General features: G+C 52.6%; 1 protein-coding gene across 1 annotated transcript in view; it reads right to left on the reverse strand.

Moving 5' to 3' along the window:
* Positions 1 to 2659: 2659 nt before the first annotated feature.
* MOK (MOK protein kinase) overlaps positions 2660 to 18730 on the reverse strand; it is a 61076-nt gene continuing 45005 nt past the window's right edge. Inside the window, exons 5-12 of the mRNA XM_030320020.2 lie at positions 15189 to 15267; positions 15014 to 15062; positions 8330 to 8508; positions 6741 to 6842; positions 5575 to 5748; positions 4906 to 5020; positions 3270 to 3470; positions 2660 to 3185 (exon numbers count right to left, since the gene is read on the reverse strand). Coding sequence (XP_030175880.1) covers positions 3105 to 3185; positions 3270 to 3470; positions 4906 to 5020; positions 5575 to 5748; positions 6741 to 6842; positions 8330 to 8508; positions 15014 to 15062; positions 15189 to 15267 — 980 coding nt within the window. The 3' untranslated portion in view covers positions 2660 to 3104. The remainder of the gene's footprint in view (positions 3186 to 3269; positions 3471 to 4905; positions 5021 to 5574; positions 5749 to 6740; positions 6843 to 8329; positions 8509 to 15013; positions 15063 to 15188; positions 15268 to 18730) is intronic.

An 18730-nucleotide genomic window follows, 5' to 3' on the forward strand; every position in this document is an offset into this window, starting at 1 on the left:
GGGACCGTGCGGGATTTGTGTTTGGTGGAAACCGGCTCAGGAACGGCTCTGCGCGGAGGTCGCGCCACAAACACTCGTCTACTCCACAGGCGAGAGAACCGCGGTGAAGTGCAGCGGCCAGGCAGAACATTCTCAGCTTTAAAAAGCCGTACGCAGCTGCACCCCCTGAAGGCATTTTTATTTGGTGTGGCCGTAAACCAGGAGCGTGTGACTCGCATCTCTCTAAGCGAGCACATTAGTCTGGGGCACTGCCCACACGACTTAGGGAGAAAAATGAGCGTACGCCCTTCGAGACGTGCACTCTGTTTTCATCGTTTCTGCGAGCGCAGCGACAGGACCGATGCTTCACCCCAGGCCGTGTCTGCTTCTCAGAGGAGAGGCCCGGTACAGCTGCTCACGGAGCCTCTGGGTCCCAGGGACGTGCACTTTGGGGAAGGTGAATACCAGGAAGCACGGACACCCTGCTGTTTTAAGTGAGACAATCAATTTATGTATCCTGTACATCCGGTATGACCTGCGCATTAAAACAGCACGTCCCGGAGAGTTGGCGTCTGCCCTCTTGGTCAAAGCGCTGGTTTCCAGGCGCTGTCGGTGACGCACAGAACCCCAGCCCCGCAGGTCCAGAGACGCACAAGGAGGCCCACGGACTGCCGCAGGGTCACCAAGGGCCGTCTTGGAAAATGAAGTCCAGAGTTCCTCGTGACCCCCCCCCCCCCCCCCGGGGTCGTCTCCTCTTCCTGTGAAGGGACAGGTGGAGGCCCAGCCCTCGGCCCTGCAGCGAGCTTGCGGGCCGGCCACGCGGCCCGGCCGGAGGAAACGGCGCACGCCCAGGGGTGTCCCCAGCAGCGGGGGGCAGCAGAGCCCAGGTCGCTTGGGTGGCATCGCCTCTGCTTTTCCTCCTCCACAAGCAGGACTGTGGCGCTCAGGGCTGTCAGAATCGGAACCGTTGGACCGGCACGGCTGGCCGCACCTCGGCTGTGTGTGCCCGCGCCCCAGGGGTCCCCTCTCGGGCTGGGAGCCGGTGAGCCAGGTGGACGGGGTGCTGGAGCAGGACTTCCACCCCACTTCCCTCCTGGGGCCCCGCGGCGACAACTCCTGTGCCCGGGAGCCCTTTAATAGCGTTGCCCGCAAAGGCTCAGGCGGCCTCCCTCAGCGCCTGCCCAGTCGCGAGTGAGCGGAGGCGGACGCGGCCTCCCATGCCCACCGCTGGGCCGAGAGCGGGCCGCTGCGTGCGGGCACCCAGGGGGTGCGGGACGCCCCAGCGCGGCCGGCAGCACCTTCCCGCGCTCCGAATCTGCGGGACGGGGGAGTCGCTCTGGCGCAGGGCTGGGCCAGCCGTGGCCACCCTGGGGCCTGGTGTGGCTGCTTCACGGCACTTTCATTCCAGAGACCAACGTTGAGCCAAAAGAGCTTCATTTGGTGGACAGGTCACACCCCACAGGGGCCTGGCCTGAGAGGCCCTCCGTGGGGAGGGGCAAGTTTGCTTTCTCAGAAAGTCACGCGGGAGAACGTTAAAGATTTTCCCCTCAAATTTTACACCCTTAAAGGGGGTAAGAGTTTTCCTTAACTCTGCCGTGGAGCCGGTCCTCGAGGACAGGAGCCCGTCCCTGCTGAGCCGCTGGCCCTTGGGGGCCCGGTTCCCCGGCGCCTCCCCGCCGGGGCTCACCCACAGCGGGGCCTCTGCGATCCCGGCGCCCGCTCCCGTCTCCCCGGCCTCCCTGCCTCAGCTCCCTCGGGTCTCGGAACTCCCGGATCCTCCCGCAGAGGCAGAACGGTGCCCTGCCCGCCCGCACAGCAGGGCATCGGACAGCCCGCCGGGGTGTTAAATGGGGTCAAAGGAAGCTCTTTTCAGCCCCTCGCCATGTGCACCCAGCTCTCAACATCCCCCAAGTCTTGTTTCTAGTCTTGACTCTGCCCTTCCTGGGCGCCTCTGCCCCCCTTCGGCCCGCACCCCCCCTGCCTCGCACACCCGCCCCTCCCGCGGCTGCCGCGTCCACCTGCCGACTGTCCTGTGAGGCCGGGCCCTGCTCCACCACCTGTGACTCGGGTCCAGAGGTGGCGGCCACCGGAGAGGACGTGACCAAGAGGTTTGACCGCGTGGTGACTAGACTCCCAGCCCCCCCAGTGACAGGGCTGGTCACCGTGCCCAGCAGGGGGCGGCAGGGCCTCCGCGCGGAGTCGTCAAGGCCGGCTGGCCCTGCGCTAGCCTGGGCTGAGCCGGTGACGCAGCTCCGGGGTCCCCACTCCCCACTCTACCTCCCTGACGATGACCAGCCTGTCACAGACTTGTCTCAAAAGAGGGAACAAGAAGACTGAAACTAACCTGGGAAATTTGCTCTTTTTCTTTTTTGTTTTTTCTTTTTTTAACGTCGTAAGTCTGTGGGGACGAAGAAAGAAGGCATCGTTCCCGCACGGGGAGCAGCGCGCTCTACTCACGGGAGGAAGCGGTGAAGCCTGCGCCGACGAGCCTCCTGCTGGGCGGCCTCCCTGCCTCGGCACCCAGGCCAGGCCTGCGTTTACTCCTTACGGGCTTTTCAACAAAAATTAAGCCGTACCGGTCTTCCCAACAAAATAAATTCCCCAAATACGCTCACAAAACCTAAAGCAGAGAGACAGCTGGTCAGGACACGCGTTAAAGTCAGGAAGTGTTCAAATGTCGTAACGACACTTATTCTTTAATAAAGCTCCGACAGCACAGTCTGTAACGCCGTCACGCGCCCGGCGCCGTCGGCGATGTCCTGGAGGCGCCGCGCACACAGCCACGGCGACACCGAGCCTAAATACATAATATAAATCGGATTTCTCTTCGGATTCAGATAAAAAGCTACAAAATATTCTCTACCCCCAGTTCTTACGTTACGAGAATGAAACCAAAGCCCCGAATGAGGTGGTCTGACGAACGTATTCGGCAGGAACACAGCACAGCCGCTCTCGGGGTGCAGATCCCGGGCTCCGGCTGGCCAGCGGGGCATCGCTCTCGGGGCGCCAGGCTCCGCGAGGGGGACGGGGCTCTCCCCGGAGCCCTCCACCCAAGGCTCAGAGGCGATCGCGGCGGCCGGCCGCACCTGGTTCCGCGCCCCCGGCAGGCGACCGGCGCGCGCTGCTCAGTAGCGGCCACCTCTCCTCCCTATCGAGGGCAGACGACACTGTTTCAGGTTAGGCTTCACGTCCTTCTGCAGGTCTGCCTGTCAGAGGAAAGGGCAGACGCTGAGCGGAGGCCGGGACGGGCCCGGGGCGGCGAGCGGCGGGACGCTAGCGAGACGGGCTACCTTCTGGTTTGTGCCGACAAACTTCAGGGGCCTCGGCACCGGGGCTTTGCTGTTCGCTCCGGGTCCGAACACGGAGTGCAGCGCGGGGCTGGGGTACGAGGCCAGTTCGGTCACTCCCGAAAGCTTCAGTTTGGGCAGTTGCATCAGGCAGGCGGGTCCCTGTCTCGTGGGAGGGTCCTCCTCTGGCTTTAGGGACGGTTTCTTGAAACAAAACACAGGCCCGTTGAACGTGCAGTGGTGTCCCCCTTATGGAAATCGGGACATACAACAGGGGCTCTTTTGCACGACTTTCGCCTAATCTAACTTGACCCAGAGGTTTGACCACGTGGTGACTAGACTCCCAGGCCCCCCCCCCCCCCCGAGTGACAGGGCTGGTCACCGTGCCCAGCAGGGGGCGGCAGGGCCTCCGCGCCGAGTCGTCAAGGCCGGCTGGCCCTGCGCTAGCCTGGGCTGAGCCGGTGACGCAGCTCCAGGGTCCCCACTCCAACTCCGTGACGATGACCAAATCTGCCCGCGGCCTTGCTTTCCTGTGGCTCACGTGCTAAGAATTTTTTTACATTTTTCAAAAGCTGAAAACAACTTCACGGCATGTCACAACTATAGGAAATTCCCGTCTCGGTGGAGATTGTCCTATTGGAACACAGCCCCGCCGTTCATTTACGGATCATCCACGGCACCAGAGAAAAGAGGGCGGTTGCGACAGGGCCTTACGGCCCTCAAAGCTGGGAAGGCTTATTACCGCACGGCCCCCGTAGACGCGCGCAGCCCTCAGGAGCGCCGACAGGAGTGACGCGGTCGGACAGGTGTCTGGCCAGGAGGGAAGGGCAGAGCAGGGACGGCAGCTGGGAGGTGCAAGAGGGAGGCTCGGGTGGGGGGTGGGGAGCTGCCGGGAGGGGGATGCCTCCCCCACGTAAAGGGAAGGCGTGGGGAGAAAAGCAGGTCTGGGGGGAAGGACCGGGAGACCGGGTCCGAACAACTCGGCCTGCGCACCGCGGGGGAGCATCGGGCAGCAGCCGAGAATTCCAGAAAGCCTCCTGGCGGCAGCCACACCCGCGGCCTCAGCTCCTGGCACGTACCGACGCTCAGGAAATGCTGGGGCGAGTGCCGGAGGGCACAGTCCTCACGAAGCGCGGGGCCAGCCCCGAACGTGGGACCAGGGAGCTGAGAGCTGGGGCCACGTGGGGCCCCCGAGGACGACAAGACTGCAAGACGAAGGTGCCGTTTCTAAGGCGACCGGTCCGGGCCCAGACCGGTGCTCACCCGGACCCGCTGCACCCGTGTGGACGTCTGAGGCCGTGTGGTGGCTGGGGCCGGCCACTCGCCAGCTGGGTCACCTGGGTCAGTGCGGCCTGTGCCCTGTGCCGGTCAGGGGGCACAGGCAGAGGACAGCGGCAGAGTGCATGGGCAGAGAGCCTGGCACCCACGCGTGGGACAGTCCCACCTCGCCAGGCCTGTGCACACGGGGTGCCGCACCCGCCGTCTCCCCTCGGCCAGCGGGACGGAAAGGGCAGGCACGACCGGAGCCCGGCTCCCTGCACCTGCCGAGGGCGGTGTCTTCCGCGGGGACGCAGGCCGCCTGAGGGCATCGGGTCCCAGCTACCGAGACCATTTCCAGCTCCCCGACTTCACTTAGTACCTGTTTCCTGCCCTCCTTTGAAATCTGCCAGCCGTTAAGGAGTAGTTCCGGAGCCACGGGGCACACGGAGAAGACGGACTTCCTGTGGCTGGCCAGAGCCTGCTTCTCCACTGCCCTGTGGGGAAGGAAGAGAGGGGAGTGGCCCCTGAGAACGTGCGCAGCACGACCATTCTGCCTCGTCACCGCCTCTTCCACGTCAACCGTTCTGGGAGCCTTTTCCGTCCTCTGTGTCGGCCTGCTGGTCTCTGGGCTGGGAGAGGAGAGGGCCCCGTGCACCGTGGGCCCTGCCCCCCGGGAGGTCTGGGCCAGACGTCACCTGCACTCGCACCGCTCACACCGGCTGGAGCACAGGGAGGAGCAGAATTAGACGCCCTCGGCAGGTACCCAGTGCCAGCACCCCCAAGCCTTACGGCGAGATCCCCCGGTCGACACCGACGTGCACCGGGCCCCTCCCGGAGCCTGGGCACCAGCCACAGCGCAGCCCCAGAACCGCCCCCCTCAGACCCTGCTGTGGAGTCGCTGAGGCCATTCCAGAAAAGAACGAGGTGTATGTTCCCGGGGCCCCTGAGTTCAGGACAGAGCTGTTCCCGGACCCAGCTGCCCCACCACGTGCCCCCCAGGTCTCCACAGCCAGCTCCTCCTACCACACGGAGGCCCACGGAAGCCCACCTCTGGTCCTGGAAGTAGGGGTGCTGCAGGGCCTGATGGGCAGTGATTCTCTCGTCGGGGTCGTAGGCCACCATTGCGTGCAGGAGGGAGAGGCATTTCGGGGACAAATTGGCTGTCAGTAGAGGTATTCCTGATCCCTTTTTAAAAGGAAAATCAAAACTCATAGCTCTCGACCTGTATTGAAAGCCCAATGACAATAAACGATCATGCCATTATGTAGAGCACCTGGCCAGCCGTCGTCATGATCCTACAGGGACCCGCACGGAGAAGGGGGCGGGACGGAACCATTGTCCAAACCCAGAGAAAGTGCAACAGCCCAGGGGCCCCTCACACGAGCTGTGGAGGCGACAATGATGTGTCACCGGAGGCTTATGGACTCTGGCTGAGGTTTGCGCAGGGGGAAGCCGCGTGCGCCCCAGCGGGGTGCAAGGGAACTCTCTGTACCTTCCGCTAAGTTCTGCGGCGAACCTAAAACCGCTCTAGAAAAGTAAAGTCTACCTTTTTAAAAACAGGGCAGGGGTTGTGAAATCTGTTATGCTATCAGTGTGAGAAAACGACTTTCCCCCCCAAAAGACTCAGAGAACGTGCCCACCTGAGAAAAATGAGGTAAAGTTTATAAGCAGAAAAAGGAAGAATTCAAACTAGTTGTCACCTCCTCGCCTTCCAAGGGCCCAGGAGCTGCCCACCCCCTCAGCCCACGGGCTCCCCCTCGGAGGCCCCCGGCTCCCCAGATTCAGTAACCAGTGCCGGTGTGGGCGTCAGTGTGGCTGGCAGCTCTGGGTGACTGACGGTCACAGAGCGCTCACTGCGCACCGCCTGCACGTGGCATCCCTCTGCACCCAGAGGTCCCTGGGTCCTGGGTCAATATTCAGAGGACGGGACCCGAAGGCCAGGCCCTCAGCAAGGCCAGGAGCATCTCCCGCGGCACCTAGGGAGGGGCACCCTGGCGGGACCCCCGGGGTGGGGGGAGACAGCTCCGAGCGGCTCGGTGCTCACACCAGCCCGACCTGGAGCCCCTTCAGCGGCCGAGGGGACCCAGGCGGACGGAGGAGCCACGAGGGCAGCAGAGGTGGGGCCCGGTCCGCCCCCCCCACCCCGCTGGCTCCCCCCAGCAGCCCCCGCAGGGGGCAGGTCCACTTGGGGCCCCGGGGCGCACACGCACTCACTGTTTGAACTTGGTGAGAGTCTTCTCCGCAGGTGTGCCGATGACGTCGTGGATTTTTGAGATCTGGTCCAGCTCGTTGGCTCCGGGGAAGAGGGGCTGAAGGCTGGGGGAGGGGGAGGCAGGGCGGAGCTGCGGTCAGGGCGGGCCGGGGCCACCTCATCCCAGCGACCCCCTTTGTGGGGCGGCCAGCTCCCACAGAAACCCGAGGACACGAAAGCCGCATGGCACCCCGTGCATGGGACTGCTCCGGCCTGTTTCTCCTTTACAGTGAGCGGGTGACACTCTTAAGACGCGGCCACGTTCCTCTCCGTGCCCCTGGGATCTCTGCAGCGAAACAGGAATGTTCACACCGGGACACCTAACCTCAAGTCTCGCGTCCCAGGGGCTTTTTCGACAAAAATTCATGGTGGGTCAGGTCCGGTGTTGTTGACAGATGAAGTCCAAGAAACGTTTTGGTTTTCAGCGATTTTATGGATTTGGGAATCGCGGATGAAAGAATTTAGGCTTCTATAAGTGAGTTCAGTTCGCAGGACAGGCCACGGCGGAGGGTTTACTAGTGCGGCTTGGGCAGCGGGGCCACTTCTGCGCGGGCAGGTGGCTCGGAGATGGGGCGGGGGGCAGAACGACGGTCTCCCCACGGGCTGCCCCTCGCTCGGCGGATGAGCAGCCGTCACGTTCTCGACACTGAAGTCCCTCAACATCCTTTCGGATTAATTCAAGGGATCTCGGCACAGCGGAAAGGACCGTCAGTACTTTTAGCATCAGTGAAATCGCCACTCGGCTTTCCAAAATCACCAAGCCGATTATCAACAGGTACGTCCTGAAGGACGTGTGTGTCTGTATTCACGAAGTGGTTAGTTGGGCAGGCGGCAACCGATGACTCGGGTCCCCGCCTGTGATGGCACGTCACCCGACCTTAAACGCACCTGCTCGTCCTTCGCGATCCGCTCGGAGCACGTGGGCACCACCCTGCCCCTCCCTGGGCCTCCGCACCTCCGGGGGAGACCAGCCCCTTCCCTCCTCCCGGGCCACTGCTCCATCCAGCGGCGAAGCCCCGAGGCTGGGGGAGAGGAGGCCGGGGAGGCCGGGGAGGCCGGGCTTTCTGGAATCCAGCCGTGCCGCAAAGTGGCCCACCCTCACGCTTTCGGCCAGAGCATCCTACTCGGTGGACTGTCTCTCCCAGGGAAGGCCCCGGGAGCAGGGCCGCTGCCCACACGGCAGGCCCCGCCAGCGGGCAGGGAGCGCCCTCCACTCTGCTTCTGAACGTCAGTCATTCCACGATGAGGCCGAGTCAGGAGGCCCACCGACCTCAGGGAAGAGCTGACTGACGGTAGTTTGTACTTTGTGAGAAGCAGACGAGGAGAGTGTTTGACGCAAAGTAAAAGGGAAGCCTGCGACGTTTTCCGTCAAGTTAACACCAGTCACGTGAGCAGGATGACTGCAAAATCTGTTTGGTAAAGGAAGGCACCGGCATGACGCCATTGGGCTGGCCGGGCCTCGCCAGGCAACCTGTTCGGGAAGGTTCACTCGGGGGGGGGGGGGGGGGCACCGGGCGGGAGTCCTCAGACGCGAGGCGGGCCTCGGGCCTACCTGGCGATCTCGTAGAACACACAGCCTGCACTCCACAGATCCATCTTGTAGGTGTAGAAGCCGTCGGTGAGGAGGCACTCGGGGGCGCGGTACCAGCGCGTGGAGATGTACTCGGTATACGGCTGCTTGGAGTAGACGCTCCGGCAGGACCCAAAGTCCCCTAATTTCAGGACGTCCTGCTGCAAGGGGAGAAAGGCAGGGACAAGTGACGTCTCATGCCGCTGCTGTACCACAGACCATTTCAAGTGTTTATGCACTAACAGGAAAATTACCAGCATTGCAACTAGCTTGTGAAAAGAAATTACTTTATAAGCACCTGAGAGTGCCTGTGACAGATAAGAGAGTGGGGTCTCTGCTCAGTGGGACACGTTTACAGACATCCTACCTGTGTATGACGACTATTTCCGGACGTCTACAGGTTTGGGGAAACGTTAAGCCACCTCGTGAGTCTACAAATGAATTAAACACCATATCCTGTCACCCGATCGTGACTCTAGCTGCGAAGTTAGCCCTGCTGGCAGCTTTGTTTTCCCTGTTGGGGGAGGGGGAGGGGAGCAGGGTTGGGGCCAGTTCTCTGGAGCGAAGAGCTCTTGGGAGCAGGTCAGACAGACCGGGTAGACCCTTTTCGGGATACCTCTTCCATTCTGTTTACCCCTCACACATTCAGCTGATAAACTACAGGCTGGTAATGCACTTGGAGCCTCTGGTACCTACAAACCTCCGGCAAACATTAAATGCGGGCACGTTTCCTACCCAGGTTACCACGAAACCTCGTTCCGGAGGCCTTTCAACTGATCCCATTCCCCAGTGGATCATGTTGGACTTCCAACAAAAATTGTAAGGCATGTTAAGAGGCAAGAGAAAACAGTCTGAAGAGAGAAAGCAAGCGTCAGAACCAGTTTCAGAGAGAGCACAGATGTAAGGATTTTAGAATTACCAGTCAGGGAATTTAAAATCACTATGAGTAATCTGGTAAGGACTCTAGTGGAAAAAGCCGACAACATGCAAGCTCAGATGGGAAATGCAAGCAGAGAGATGGAAACTCTAAGAAAGAATCAAAAGGAAGTACTAGAAATAAAAAACACCGTTAACAAATAAAAAGTGACTTATAAGCTCAATAGACTAGACAGCCAAGGAAAGAAGCAGGGAGCGAGAAGATATGCCAACAGAAACTTTCCAAACTGAAATGCAAAGAGAGGAAACAATGGCAAAACCAGAAAAGATCAGCCAAGAACCACGGGACCGTTTCAAAAGCGCCTGGAACCGTGGCACTGGTACCACAGCATGGACGGACTCCAAAATGGCGATGCTGAGGGGAAAATCCAGGTCAGAAAAGCACATACCATACAATTCCACTTAGAGAACATTCTAGAAAGTGCAAACTAATTTATTATGACAAAAAGTCTTTGCCTGGGGACAAAGGACAGGAGGGATGACCAAGGGGCATGAGGAAACTTTTAGGGGCAAGAGATCTGTTTGCTAGCTTGACTGTGATGATGGCTTCACGGGTGAACACGTCTGCCCAGACTTACCAGGCCGTAAACTTTAAATACATGTGGTCGAAGTGGCTATGGACTGAGACAGACCTGAGCGTGAATCCTGCCTCTTCTTTTACACGCACGGTGTTTAGAGTGATAATCTCAATGCAGTTTATTTTTTTCTTTTTAGTTACATCCAAATTAGTTAGCATATAGTGCAACAAGGATTTCAGGAGTAGATTCCTTACTGCCCCTTACCATCCCCCCTTCCACAACCCCTCTGTTCTCCATATTTAGGAGTCTCTTATGCTTTGTCCCCCTCCCTGTTTTTATATTATTTTTGCTTCCCTTCCCTTACGTTCATCTGTTCTGTGTCTTAAAGTCCTCATATGAGTGAGGCCATATGATACTTGTCTTTCTCTGACTGGCTAATTTCGCTTAGCATAATACCCTCCAGTTCCATCCACGTAGTTGCAAATGGCCAGATTTCATTCTTTTTGATTGCCGAGTAATACTCCATCATATATATATATATATACCACATCTTCTTTATCTACTGATGGACATTTGGGCTCTTTCCATACTTTGCCTATTGTCGATAGGGCTTCTATAAACATGGGGATGCGTGTGTCCCTTCGAAACAGCACACCCGTATCCCGTGGATAAATACCTAGTAGTGCAGTTGCTGGGTCATAGGGTAGTTCTATTTTTAATTTTTTGAGGAACCTCCACACTGTTTTCCAGAGTGGCTACACCAGCTGGCATTCCCACCAGCGGTGCAAAAGAGATCCTCTTTCTCTGCATCCTCGCCAACATCTGTTATTGCCTGAGCTGTTCATGTTAGCCATCCTGACAGGTGTGAGGTGGTATCTCCTTGTGATTTGGATTGGTATTTCCCTGATGATGAGTGATGTTGAGCAGTGTTTCTCATGCCGGTTGGCCATCTGGATGTCTTCTTTGGAGAAGTGTCTATTCATGTCTTCTGCCCATTTCTTCACTGGATTATTTTTTGGGTGTTGAGTTCGATAAGTTTTTTATACATTTTGGATACTAACCCTTTATCTGATGTGTCATTTGCAAATATCTTCTCCCATTCCGTCAGCTGCCTTTTAGTTTTGCTGATTGTTTCCTTCGCAGTGCAGAAGCTTTTTATTTTGATGAGGTCCCAATAGTTCATTTTTGCTTTTGTCTCCCTTTCCCCTGGAGACATGTTGAGTAAGAAGTTGCTGCGGCGGAGGTCAAAGAGGTTTTTGCCTGCTTTCTCCTCGAGGATTTTGATGGCTTCCTGTCTTACATTTAGGTCATTCATCCATTTTGAATTTATTTTTGCGTCTGGTGTAAGAAAGTGGTCCAGGTTCATTCTTCTGCATGTCGCTGTCCAGTTTTCCCAACACCATTTGCTAAGGAGACTGTCTTTATTCCACTGGATATTCTTCCCTGCTTTGTCAAAGATTAGTTGGCCATACATTTGTGGGTCCATTTCTGGGTTCTCTACTCTGTTCCATTGATCTGAGTGTCTGTTTTTGTGCCAGTACCATACTGTCTTGATGATTACAGCTTTGTAGTACAGCTTGAAGTCTGGGATTGTGATGCCTCCTGCTTTGGTTTTCTTTTTTAAGATTGCTTTGGCTATTGGGGGTCTTTTCTGGTTCTATACAAATTTTAGGATTATTTGTTCTAGCTCTGTGAAGAATGCTGGTGTTACTTTGATAGGGATTGCATTGAATATGTAGATTGCTTTGGGTAGTATTGACATTTTAACAATATTTGTTCTTCCTATCCAGGAGTATGGAATCTTTTTCCATTTTTTGTGTCTTCTTCAATTTCTTTCATAAGCTTTCTATAGTTTTCAGTGTATAGATTTTTCACCGCTTTGGTTAGGTTTATTCCTAGGTATTTTATGGTTTTGGGTGCAATTGTAAATGGGATTGATTCCTTGATTTCTCTTTCTGTTGCTTCATTGTTGGTGTATAGGAATGCAACCAATTTCTGTGCATTGATTTTATATCCTGCAACTTTGCTGAATTCATCAATCAATTCTAGCAGTTTTTTGGTGGAATCTTTTGGGTTTTCCATATAGAGTATCATGTCATCTGCAAAGAGTGAAAGTTTGACCTCTTCCTGGCCTATCTGGATGCCTTTTATTTCTTTGTGTTGTCTGACTGCTGAGGCTAAGATTTCCAATACTATGTTGAATAACAGCAGCGAAAGTGGACATCCTGGTCTTACTCCTGACCTTAGGGGGGAAGTTCTCAGTTTCTCCCCATTGAGGATGATATTAGCATTGTGTCTCTCATATATGGCTTTTACGATGTCGAGGTATGATCTTTCTATCCTTACTTTCTTGAGGGTTTTCATCAAGAAAGGATGCTGTATTTTGTCAAATGCTTTCTCTGCATCTATTGAGAGGATCATGTGGTTCTTGTCCTTTCTTTTATTGATGTGATGAATTACATTGATTGTTTTGTGGATAGTGAACCAGCCCTGCATCCAAGGTATAAATCCCACTTGGTCGCGGTGAATAATTTTTTTAATGTATTGTTGGATCCGGTTGGCTAATACCTTGTTGAGGATTTTTGCATCCATGTATATCATGGAAATTGGTCTATAGTTCTTCTTTTTAGTGGGATCTTTGTCTGGTTTTGGAATCAAGGTAATGCTGGCTTCATAGAAAGAGTTTGGAAGTTTTCCTTCCATTTCTATTTTTTGGAATGGCTTCAAGAGAATAGGTGGTAACTCTTCCTTAAATGTTTGGTAGAATTCCCCTGGAAAGCCATCTGGCCCTGAACTCTGGTTTTTTGGGAGATTTTTGATTACTAATTCAATTTCCTTACTGGTTATGGGTCTGTTCAAATTTTCTATTTCTTCCTGTTTCAGTTTTGGCAGTGTATGTTTCTAGGAATTTGTCCATTTCTTCCAGATTGCCCATTTTATTAGCATATGATTGCTCATAATATTCTCTTATTATTGTTTTTATTTCTGCTGTGCTGGTTGTGATCTCTCCTCTTTCATTCTTGATTTTATTTATTTGGGTCCTATCCTTTTCCTTTTTGATCAAACTGGCTAGGGATTTATCCATTTTGTTAATTCTTTCAAAGAACCAGCTTCTGGTTTCATTGATCTGTTCTACTGGTTTTTTTGTTTGTTTGTTTGTTTGTTTTGATAGCATTGATTTCTGCTCCAATCTTTATTATTTCCTGTCTTCTGCTGGTTTTGGCTTTTATTTGCTGGGTTTTTTTTTTTTTTTTTCCCATCTCCTTAAGGTGTAAGGTTAGGTTGTGTATCTGAGATCTTTCTTCCTTCTTTAGGAAGGCCTGGATTGCTATATACTTTCCTCTTATGACCACCTTTGCTGCATCCCAGAGGTTTTGGGCTGTGGTGTTATCATTTTCATTGACTTCCATATACTTTTTAACTTCCTCTTTAACTTCTTGGTTAGCCCATTCATTCTTTAGTAGGATGTTCTTTAGTCTCCAAGTATTTGTTACCTTTCCAAATTTTTTCTTGTGGTTGATTTTGAGTTTCATAGCGTTGGGGGTTTGAAAATATGCACAGTATGATCTCGATCTTTTTGTACTTGTTGAGGGCTGATCTGTGTCCCAGTATGTGGTCTATTCTGGAGAACGTTCCATGTGCACTGGAGAAGAATGTATAGTCCGCTGCTTTAGGATGAAATGTTCTGAATATATCTGTTAAGTCCATCTGGTCCAGTGTGTCATTCAAAGCCATTGTTTCCTTGTTGATTTTTTGATTAGATGATCCGTCCATTGCTGTGAGTGGGGTGTTGAAGTCTCCCACTATTATGGTATTACTATCGATGAGTTTCTTTATGTTTGTGATTAATTAAATGATTTATATATTTGGGTGCTCACACATTTGGCGCATAAATGTTTACAACTGCTAGGTCTTCTTGGTGGATAGACCCCTTGATTATGATATAATGCCCTTCTGCATCTCTTGATACAGTCTTTATTTTAAAGTCTAGATTGTCTGATATAAGTATGGCTACTCTGGCTTTCTTTTGTCAACCATTAGCATGACAGATGGTTCTCCATCCCCTTATTTTCAATCTGAAGGTGTCTTTAGGTCTAAAGTGGGTCTCTTGTAAACAGCATATAGATGGATCTTGTTTTCTTATCCATTGTTACCCTATGTCTTTTGATTGGGGCATTGAGTCCATTGACATTTAGAGTGAGTACTGAAAGATATGAATTTATTGCCATTATGTTGCTTGTATAGTTGGGAGTTTCTGGTGGTGTTCTCTGGTCCTTTCTAGTCTTTGTTGCTTTTGGTATGTATGTATGTATGTATGTATGTGTCTTTTCTCCCCTCAGAGAGTCCCCTTTAAAATTTTTGCAGGGCTGGTTTAGTGGTCATGAACTCCTTTAATTTTTGTTTGTCTGGGAAACTTTTAATCTCTTTTTTTTTTAATTTTTTTTAATGTTTATTTATTTCTGAGACAGAGAGAGACAGAGCATGAGCAGGGGAAGGGCAGAGAGAGAGGGAGACACAGAATCTGAAACAGGCTCCAGGCTCTGAGCTGTCTGCACAGAGCCCGACGCGGGGCTCGAACTCACAGACCGCAAGATCATGACCTGAGCCGAAGTCGGACGCTTAACTGACTGAGCCACCCAGGTGCCCCTCTCCTATTTTGAATGACAGCCTTGCTGGAAAAAGAATTCTTGGCTGCATATTTTTCCAATTCAGTACACTGAATATATCCTGCCACTCCTTTCTGGCCTGCCAAGTTTCTGTGGATAGGTCTGCTGTGAACCTGATCTGTCTTTCCGTGTAGGTTAAGGACGTTTTTCCCTTGCTGCTTTCATGATTTTTTCCTTGCCTGAGTATTTCGTGAATTTGACTATGACATGCCTGGTTGGTGGTCCTATTTTTTTAAGTAATCTCTACGCCCAACGTGGGGCTCGAATTCACGACTCTGAGATCAAGAGTCCCATGTTCTACCAACTGAGCCAGCCGGGGGCCCCTGGAGGTTTATTTTTGCATATAGTAAGAGTGCCTAAGATTTCTTCCTTCCAGATGTATGGTTACATTGATGGCACTTATTAAACAAACCATTTTTTCCAAACTGGGAGCAAAACAAAACATAACATGGTGCCCAGGTATCTGGGGCTGAAAGCCTATCTAGTAAAAAGGTTTCACATTCTACGTTTATTCTGAGATCAGTTTTTCATATAGAAGTTCTTACCTTTATTAATATATTTTCTGGTTTTACATCTCTGTGAAATATTCCATTTCTGCATGCAATATAAAAGGAAGGATAGAATTAGTTGCACCTCATTCAAATTCTTTTACATGGTGCTTTTAAATGAATGTTGATACATTTCCTTAATCTGAGAGCTGCCAAGTCCCCAAGAGCGTACCTGTGCATGTGATCAAGGGATTTACATAACTGGTACATATAGCACGTAATTCTCTTCTCCGGTAATGGGTGTCTTCTCCCTGTGCGGCCAAGGAAGTAGCCAAAGACGGTTACCAACGGTACATACCTCACTTCTTGAAGACAAAAATAGAATCCCACCATTTTATTCAATGATGTATGAAAATCCAACAAATAACCTGAAGTAATTTCCGGAAGTACGGAGCATACATATGAAACGCACCGCTCAAAATTCTACTCGCGGGCATGATTTCATGGGAAACCCCGCATGCGCGCATTCTGGTTACCACAAGAACAGAACCAAGCAATAAGCAGCAGAGTAGTTTGGTCTGATACCCCTGGGGCCGAGCCTCCCGGGTGGGCCTTCCAGGACACGCTCTCCCCCATGCCGACTGTGAGGTGTCAGGGGTCGCTTGAAACTCCAGTGTTTTCCTCGGCTTCCGGTCTGAACGGAGATTTCCATTTTATAGGGGGAGAGATCTCAGTTCAACAGAAGCGCGTTTTTAATCCAAGACCCACGACTGCTCTGAATTTCATAGCGCACTCTTCTCTGACAAAGAGCAGCCATCATCTGGCGTCTCCTGGCACAGCTCCGCTGCCCCAGCCCGCTCGGCCGTCCACGCACCTGCTCACCAGGCCTGCCGGCAGGTTTTATGTTCTACAACTCTTAATACCACACGCACGCCAGCATCAGTTATCCTTGGTCCAGAGGATGTCACATTTTACTTGATTTCAATTTCAGAAGTGTATGTTTTAAGTTTTTTTTTAAATATTTATTTATTTTGGGGGAGAGGAGAGAGAGAGAGAGAGAATATCCCAAGCAGGCACGGAGCCTGATGCAGGGCTCGAACTCAAGAACCCTGAGATCATGACCTGAGCCAAAATAAGGAGTCAGACTCTTAAGACCAAGCCATCCAGGCGCCCCTCGTTAAGTTTTAAATCTGAAACACGACTGTTCCGGCCTAACAATCCAGAAAACCACTTTCCCTCCGTGAGCACACATCCCATTTGACATTTTTGGTCTTAAGTTTGCCATTTCTAATGTCAAATAAATTTATTCTTTTTCTCTCATAACTAGACAAAAATGTTTATGCTAATAGAAAGTAATTTAAATTACAAAATGTCTAAGTACAATTAATTCTTTCATATAATATTGTAATCTTTTTATTCTGTTTCACATAATTTATCACCCACTTTCTAGAGTTTAAAAGAATTAAACTAAGACTTAGTCGTTTTTCCCTAGCTTGAGTAATTCTGTAATTTTATATTAAATTCTTAGCTGTATGAAGATGAAAAGAAAGCAACATTTCCGCTCTTCATCACATGTGCTACTGGATGAAGCTTCCTGAAATTTAGTTCTCATCCTGGGGGGGGGGGGCTCTCACAGCCCACTGAATTAGCTCAGCACTCAGGACCCCCTACCCTCCCAACCAGGGGCCCCCAGGCTTCAGGAGGATCTGAATCCCCCGGGGGCCTGTGAAGACACAGAATGCCCCCCACCCCACCCCTAGGTTCAGCAGGTGGGGGTGGTGGAGCCCCCAAAAACTGCCTTCTGAACATGCTCCCAGGTGCAGCTGCCAGGCCTGGGTCCTCACTTCGGGAACCACACTCCACCACACCCCTCTTGCTTACCGAACGCCCCAGCCAGCCAAATTCACTGCAGATGCTTGTGTCCCTGCCTCCAAAGCTCTCCTGCTATACACCTGCGCTCATGCGGTTCTGTTCCCGGGAGCTCCCTTCCAGCCTCGCCCACACGCCCAGATCTTCCAGCATAAACTTGTCAGGACAGTTATCCGAACTCGCCCTCAGCAAAGTGGAATCTTTTAGGGAAAGTCTAACCCACCGCATCTTCATAATCACCTAGGGATGCTTTAAAATGGCGACTCACAGCTCCAAACCCAGACCTAATGAATCTCAAAACCAGAGACATGGGCCAGGAATCTGCATTTCTCGGCTGCCCTCAGCCCCCAGCAGAAGAGCCCTCTTTAGGGGCTCACCCTCCCTTTCCTCGTTGTCCCCCGGCCACCACCGTTCATAGCCCTGCCCCCCACCCCGCTATGAGAATCCCCGCCTACCTAAGGGGCCTCCTGAGGGAGGGAGGCGCAGTGTGAACCGTGGGAGTGGGATGGTGCTCGGAACCATCGGAGTCCACACCCTTGACCAGAAGCAGGCTGACTATCCATTCTCTACAATGGTTTTTCAAAAACAAGATCCTAAACCTTCCAGGCCCGAGACTGCATTGGGTTCCTAACAGATTCTTGTTTTCAAACATCTTGAAACAAACGGAGATGGTACAATTAATAAACCACTCGGAAGTTCCTGTGGGAGCCTTACTGACCACCAACAAACACACCGCGCCGTCCCGACCGAGTTTTTGCCAGCTGTTTTTTTTTTTATCCAAATATCCTCATTAAGAAGATTCTAAAGGGGGCGCCTGGATGGCTCAGTCGGTTAAGCAGCTGATTTTGGCTCAGGTCATGATCTCACAGTTCGTGAGTTCGAGCCCCACTAATAGCATAGAGCCCATTTCAGATTCTCTCTCTCAAAATAAACTCTAAAAAAAGGACTCTAAAGAGTGTCATATACTATATCAATACTGTAGAAAATGTTTCTGTGAGCACAATAATAAACTCTGGCATTCGCTGCCGGTACGAATGGAAGGAACACGGCCACCAGGGTAGTCCGCATCGTAACAGAATATGCCGCACACACCCGGTCCCACAAGAGACCCCATCCGCCGGCCTGTGCCTGGCTATCCCGGCCAGGCTTGGAGGCACATAGCGGGGTCCAGCAGGGCACGGGCAAATGCAGCAGGTAGCAGGTGGGATGTCGGACTCAGGCGGAGCCCGAACCATCCCTGGCAAAACGCAAGGATGAGCCCCCTAGTTCTGCCCGGCTCATCTTAAGCAAGTGCTGGAACTTCTGCGGAATCCCACCTCCTCACCTCTACAAGGGAGGCAAGCACCTGGGGTGGGAGGGTCAGATGCACGCACACTACGCGGTGCTAACGTGATCGTTGACGACGCGGATGACGGCGATCCGTGTTTACTGAAGACTGTGCAGTGGCCCCTGCCCTAAACGCGGCACATTATCTTATCTGCTCCTCACAACAATCCCAAGAGACACTAGGTTTATTCCCATTTCACAGACAAGGACCGAGGCTCACGGGCCTGACCTGGACCCACCATCGTTAAATACACAGGACAGGGGACACCTGTGCTGTGTCAGCACAGCCACAACTGGAGCCACGCTTCCCAGAAGCAACAGCATCACAACTAACAGGATGGTGACATGGGCTTGGAAGAAAATTCAGGAGACAAAAATGCGGTATCACTCACACCCTGTCTGAATGGCATAGAGACCCAAGAGCTTAAGGAAAACAAAGGCGTCGATCACGGTGTCAGAATGTTTCAAGGAAGTGTTAGGAATGCCAAAACAGATCTACTTCACTTCAACTTTCCTTTTTAAATACGCGGGAAAGTCTAAATAGATCCCAAGAGCTCTTTTAGTAAGCACAGAACTAAA

Source organism: Lynx canadensis, chromosome B3, assembly GCF_007474595.2.
Source record: "Lynx canadensis isolate LIC74 chromosome B3, mLynCan4.pri.v2, whole genome shotgun sequence".
Classification (NCBI taxonomy): domain Eukaryota; kingdom Metazoa; phylum Chordata; class Mammalia; order Carnivora; family Felidae; genus Lynx; species Lynx canadensis.